This window comes from Perissodus microlepis, chromosome 3 (genome assembly GCF_051167445.1).
Source record: "Perissodus microlepis isolate ML-2025 ecotype Zambia chromosome 3, ASM5116744v1, whole genome shotgun sequence".
In the NCBI taxonomy this organism is placed as follows: domain Eukaryota; kingdom Metazoa; phylum Chordata; class Actinopteri; order Cichliformes; family Cichlidae; genus Perissodus; species Perissodus microlepis.
In genome coordinates, this window is record NC_140463.1 from 7460622 (window position 1) to 7467388 (window position 6767).

General features: G+C 40.2%; 1 protein-coding gene across 1 annotated transcript; it reads right to left on the bottom strand.

Annotated features, from left to right (window-relative positions):
• Nucleotides 1–1028: 1028 nt before the first annotated feature.
• Nucleotides 1029–5522, bottom strand: LOC146389690 (P2Y purinoceptor 14-like). Its single transcript, XM_084923036.1, has 5 exons — nucleotides 5442–5522; nucleotides 4867–4935; nucleotides 3153–3267; nucleotides 2793–3052; nucleotides 1029–2611 (listed from the first exon to the last, which is right to left on the bottom strand). The coding sequence occupies exons 3-5, from the start codon at nucleotides 3255–3257 to the stop codon at nucleotides 1969–1971; spliced, it is 1008 nt and encodes a 335-aa protein (XP_084779162.1). The 5' UTR covers nucleotides 3258–3267; nucleotides 4867–4935; nucleotides 5442–5522; the 3' UTR covers nucleotides 1029–1968.
• Nucleotides 5523–6767: the final 1245 nt, after the last annotated feature.

The following is a 6767-nucleotide window of genomic DNA, read 5'->3' on the forward strand; positions in this document are numbered from 1 at the left end:
TGTATCCCAATATACGTTCAGAGGTGTTATTCTGAGTATTTACGGCAGCTGTAAGCGTCTCCAAGGTCTTAATCATTCTGCTTTCGAGCCCGTTCTGAGAAGTCGCGCCTCGTCCCATCGTTTGAATCCCAGCGGGCAGCCTTGGGGGGGGGGGGGGTTTGAACAGCCGGTTCCGCTGTCTTAATTCTCCGATAAGCCAGGGCCAAGCCAGCTCCGATCAGCAAGAACCCTGTTATCATGGTTCCGAATAGGTAGATATCTTCAGCGTCCTCGATCGACAGTCCCGCCAGGCACACGACCCTCTATTTCTGCCACCCGTCCATCGTGTATCCGGCAGGGAAAGTCCCTCCAGGGCACTCAGGCTCTCCCGAGCCCAGACTTCTCATTGAGAAAAGGGTGTCAATAGCATTCAGAGACCAGCTGATCAAATCCATAATTCTCTTTAGGGTTTAAAAACAGACTGTGAGAGTGTGTTCCAGGGAAAGCAATACAAAAAAACACGAGACTAGACAAGGACATAAGCAAGGAAGATAAGGGAGAGGAGAAAAAGTGTGTCCGCCTCCTCCGAGAGCCAAAGAAGAAAGGGACTGGGCAGCTCTTTCCAACTTGCTGGGAAAGACACATGACACGTGAGATAAAAAAAAAAGTCCCTGCATGGTTGCATCTACCCACCCTGCCACAGCAATCCAATGAAATGCCAAGGTTGGCACACTGGCCGTGGCTGCACCACTGAGAACCACCAACGGCCAGACACCATATAATCACTGGGACAGGAGAGAGACCATAGAAGTGAACAAGGTGCAGGATGTAGGGTACTAATGTATTTATTCTCACTCTCTCTATTCAAGTACAGTGCCTTTGTACTTGTATTTAGTTTATCTATTCTGTATTCTGTAAAGTTGTATATATGTATAATTTAATTTTTCAATTTTAGTTTTACAGTTTGCACCTTTGATCCAGGAGGACAATATTTTATCCCACTGCATACTTGAGTATATATTGACAATAAAACTCAACTTGACCACACCAACCTCAAAACATTTGTCTTTATTTAAGCCAAAAAAAATGAAGCACACACTTAGTTTTACATTACATAACACACCTTTGACTCTAAAGTAGGAAAATGGGTTATAAATTTTGTTTTGTTTTTTATTTATTTATAAGCAAAAGGAATTCAGTCATTGTCTTTTGTTCAATTTTCATTATGAACTGTACAAATTACTGCTGAATGGGATAAAAGTTCCTATTTACATTGAAATTGGGGGAAGGGAGGGAAATGGAAACAGATGGGGAACACAAGCAGTAGACTAGACAGAGGGAAGCAAAACTGAACCCGCTGAACGCAGGGTGCAAAATAAAACAGGAAACACACTGAGCCGCAGACTAAGACACACAGCTTGACACTAGGTTCGTTGAAGAAACAGACATGGATTCACATGACATAGAGGGGAGAAGAGGAATGAAACACAAGGAGGGGAAGCATGGTAACAAAAGAGGGAGACAGAAAGATAGGACACGACTAAGAGCTGAAGGGCAAAGAAGACACACAGAGAGGGAGCGAAGGACACATAGATGAAGACAAAGGTAACCTCATAAACAAAAGCACATAAACTAGAAATTCGCAAACATACTCAGCAACGTAAAATGTAATACTAAATTGTATAAAACTAAATCATTAAATCATGTGAGCCAAAGAGCCAGAACCATATGAACAACATTTGAATTTGACCACAGAATGGTTCAGTTCATTCATACTAAATCAGCCTTTGAGCTCATTCCTGAAAACTAGAAACATAAACACTGATGCCGTCTCTGTGGAAATGTTTGTGTTGATTTTAGCTCTGTTTTGATTTCTGACTTGTGGTTTGCGAGGATAAAGGTCCATGACACTGGTTTTATCAACTTGTAAAACAAAATTGAAATCTAAAATGTACATTTTCACAACTAACTGGTTGAAGTCACTGGTTGTCATGTAATGATGTCCAGCTTGTCCCTCCTGCTCTCATTCTCCTCGTTTCTAGTTGCATGTTGGGCTCTCCAGGATGCCTTTCTGACCTTGTCCCAAAAAGTCTTACTGAGGAAAAAGTAAACAAGAGGGTCGAGGCAGATGTTGAAAACTGACACCATGGTGGTCACCTCCTTCAGGTAGAACAATACTGGACCTACTGAGTCATCGCTCCACAGAAACGTAAAGGGAAGACGAACCAGGTAAAATGGGACAAAGCAAAAACAGAAGATGCTGACCAGCACCAACATGTTTCTGCGAGACTTCACCAGCTTCTCAGAGCCAGAGGAGGCCAGCTGCTTCTGCTGTGCCTCCAGCACTCTGCGGGAGATGCTGTAGTAGAAGAAGACCATGGATATGAAGACTAAGAGGAAGATGAAGGCAGAGAAGGTGTTGATTATTCTGAAAAACAGGCTGACTGATGGACTAAACAGGTGAACGCAGCGGCTAGGATTAAAGGCCAGAGGTTTCTGGGAGCTGAAAAAAATTATGATATATACAATTGTTGGAGCGAGGAGAAAAACCCAGGTGATGACAGAGATGATTTGTGCAGTCTGCAGTGTCTGCAGCATGTGAGTTCCTGAAGGATGGATGATCCTTAGATACCTGGAGAGAGACGAGAAATAGGCAGAATACAACTTCACTAAAGGTGCCTAATCTGAAGAAGTCAGTTAAGTCAAAAGGATACATTCCTGCTTTTGTCAGGAGCACAGGGTAGTGGTTAACCACTTAATCTAGTTTTTACATTATCGGTAACTACAGCCTTAAATAAGTAAAGGTTCCTTACCTGTTGGCAGCGATGTACCCCATGAATAATATACTGGCACACATGTTGATGAAGGAGGCAGAAGCTCCAAAGCTGCAGTAAAGCCTACGAATGATGGGAGAGCTGCTGGCATAGTAGGTAATGCGGAGTGGCAGACAGAGGCAGAGCAGGAAGTCAGCAGCTGTCAGGTTCTTCAAGTAGACCATCAAGCTGTTGGATACCTCAGGCCAATCTCGACAAAGATAGACCTTCAATGTAAAGCCATTGAGGAGTAAACCCACCTGAAAATAAACAGAGTGGAAGGAAAAGAAAAGGATTGGTGCATACACCGGCACATAAACCAATTTCTAACAGAGCACAATTGGATAATTTGAAACTTACGAGGAACACCAGACTGTAGACCACCATAAAGTAAGGGTTCATGGATGTATCGTCATCGTCATAGGTCTGGTTCAAAGATGATGTCATGTTTTTGGGGGCAACCATGGATCTGGCACTGAAAATAAATCCAGTTCATTTTTGAAATGATTCACCTCCACGGTCTCTTGGTTTGTTGTGTTAAATAAATGTTGGATTCATTGCCAAGAAGCACAAGAACAAAGAAATAGTCAACCAAACACAAATTTATCCACTTATTGTGTAAAGTTTATATATATTAATATGTTTTACTTTGCTGTTTTCATTGCCTTAAAGAAATGTGAAGTCATATTGTTTCCTATGTTTTTGTTGCTTTTGACAAGCACATTAAGTTTACATGTAACAAAATGCGCTATATAAATAAAATGACTTTGGCTTTAAAAGCTCTTCATATCGGGGCAGGTCTGTTTATTTTGCATTTTTGATTCCTTATGTTAATTGACCCCTGCGTATTGGCTCCGTTTCATACCAGCATGTCCCAGCCTTGATAAGAAAGCATAGTTGTATTAGTTATTTCCTAACAAAACTTCAGGGATGTCATTCCCTCCAAGTACGAATAATGAATCAGAGACAACAACAGGAATAAACTGAGATAGATAGATAGATAGATAGATTTATTTTCAAGACAGTTAAAAAAAACCTTGTTTATGGACATTTTCTTTAATTTTTTGTCTAAAAAGAAAACAGGTTCTTAACAAGAAAGTTTTTGCACAAGAAAATTAAGCTCATTCTAGGAATATATATCAAATTTTTTCTTAATAAGATATTTCAGCTCACATTGAACTTTATTTACAGGTTACACACTACACTTCAAAAACAGCTCTGCTTGAAATAAACCAAATATTCTTAAATCAGACAAAATTGTCTTGTTGTTAGCCAAGCAACTTTTGCTCACCCCCATTGGCAGATTGTATTTTCTCAAAACAAGATGATTTTGTAAGATTTAAGACTATTTGCTTTATTTTAAATGGTAAATGGCCTGTATTTGTATAGCGCTTTACTAGTCCCTAAAGTGCTTTACACATTCAGGCATCCACCCATTCACACACAGGTGATGGCAAGCTACATTGTAGCCACAGCCATCCTGGGGCGCACTGACAGAGTTGAGGCTGCCGGACACTGGCGCCACCGGGCCCTCTGACCACCACCAGTAGGCAACGGGTGAAGTGTCTTGCCCAAGGACACAACGACCGAGACTGTCCAAGCCGGGGCTCGAACCGGCAACCTTCTGATTAGAAGGCGAACTCCCAACTCTTGAGCCACAATTGCCAAGAGAGCTGTTTTTGCACTGTAGGAATATAACAGGTGGTAACAGACTGTTTCTTTCTATATTCTCTCTATATGCTGGTTTGCTTGAGACAGTAGGTGCAGACCATTCAAGTTAAGTTCCACTGAGAGATGAAACCAGTAAAATTAGTGCCATGGATCATAATGAATGTTCTCAAACATTATCAACATATTTAAGGTAAGGTTGTTCGTCAGTGCACTTGGCACCAGGACACCTCAGCCTTAGTCAAAAGAACATTGGTAATCATATATTCACATTAGTTTCCTGAACACTGGCAGAAGCAGGCTGATTATTTTTGTCCTTTAAGTGAGGATAGGTTAAAAAACATCTATTTTTTTCCTAGCAGTAGAAGTATTAAAGATGTGAGAATGAGAAAGTATCAGGACTCACCTCTGGTTCTGCAGCTTTCTGTGAAAAAGCTCTAAAGCTGCTTCGTCCGTTCTCAGAGTGATGGTATGACTGTAGATCAGGAAATATACAGTGACTTCACACTGCACACTGACTTATTTCCTCTTTGTCTTCACTGTTAAACTGACAGAACATATTTCCACTAGAGATGAGTCATTTTCTTATCAGCTATTGCTACACTTCTTATTTTAGCGCTGACTCACTTTATTACCACTGATGGATTTTGTAATGTCCTTCATCACTTCATCACTACAGCTAACATGAGACAGCAACTTCAGCCAATTTAAATTACACTAGTGAAACTAGTGCCATGGATCTGCAAAAAAATGTATGCAGATGTTTTAGCATTAGGGATAATGGTATTCACTGGCATATGTTAGTATATTCGTTTTGTTTAACCTGTTTTGTTTAACAGGTAACAGATGAACTCAAAAGGGCCACTGACACCACTTTACAGTCTCCTGTCTCTTTCAGGTAGTCACCCTATGTTCCCTCCTCTTCTTCTGGCAAAATCCAAAAATGTCCTTCCACATTCCTCTTCCTAACACTACACCTACCAAACACCTCTTCAGCTCCAATCCTCAAAGTCTAAAGTTGTCTTCAGCACGATAAGTGTTGCCACCTCAGCATGAGCCCTTTGTGACAAAGTGGGTGAGAAGACCATTTGTCTATATTCTTAGTTAACATTCTTGTTTTGATTTAACCATATTTCACATGTAATCTGCAATAGGCAAACATCTACTATCCCGGGTTTGTTTATGTTTTGCACTTTTACAGGTTATATAATATAACATCTTGGTTTAAAACAATTCCTACAAGTTTGTTAAGTTAACATGTTCTTTATTTCAACTGTTAATTTGTATTGTTTAGAACTTACCTTACCTACCTGTCTTCCAGAAACAAAAGGAGGAAATGTGGTTTTACTTCCTGCTTTATACCTTTTGGGTTCATCTGAGGTCACAGGAAGAGACCAAGTGCAGAAGGGGAAGAACTCTTATAATTTAATAGAGCTGATTTTAGAGGGTTTATAAAGAAATAGATTTATTGTTGTGATATGTATTGATTACACCAGAGTTTATGTTGCCAGTAAAGAGGAGTAGTAGAGATTTGACTATAATCATGTTCATCTTACCTACCTACTGAATGGAATAGTCCAGAGGAGAAATTGTTTGATTAAGTGGACTATTTAAGCAGATGAACTCAGGTGTTTCGAGAGAAAGGTTCAGGTCAGTGTAGCTGTGTGCAGTTTGACCTTAATTTCTGTTGATTTAAGTTCAGTTATGTTTATTTGAACTGAGTTAATTATGGAGTTGAGTTTCTTATTTGTTTCTTTGCAAATATTGTTTGGGTCACAAAATGGTGAATAAATCACTTGCTACACTGGACAGCATCAGTCTCCGGCACTTCTTTGACCGCTTAAGTCGAGTCATACCACACCCTTGTACAGGAGTAGAAGTAAAAACAGGAGGCAAAGAAGTCACAGACACTCTTTTTGGGGAAATTCATCTTTTCAAGCTGTTACAACATCATCTTTTGTATAACCTGTGATGCTTTGAGTCACTGCACTGATCTATGATTTGAAAGACCAAGACTATCATACACTCGTCTCAACCAGGGTGTGTCACACTGTGCACATGCTGGGCGATATTTCTGCTACAGGCAGAATGATAGTTGCACTAGACTGGTGATGTTGCAATGAGCTGTGTGCAGTTTGACCTTAATTTCTGTTGATTTAAGTTCAGTTATGTTTATTTGAACTGAGTTAATTATGGAGTTGAGTTTCTTATTTGTTTCTTTGCAAATATTGTTTGGGTCACAAAATGGTGAATAAATCACTTGCTACACTGGACAGCATCAGTCTCCGGCACTTCTTTGACCGCTTA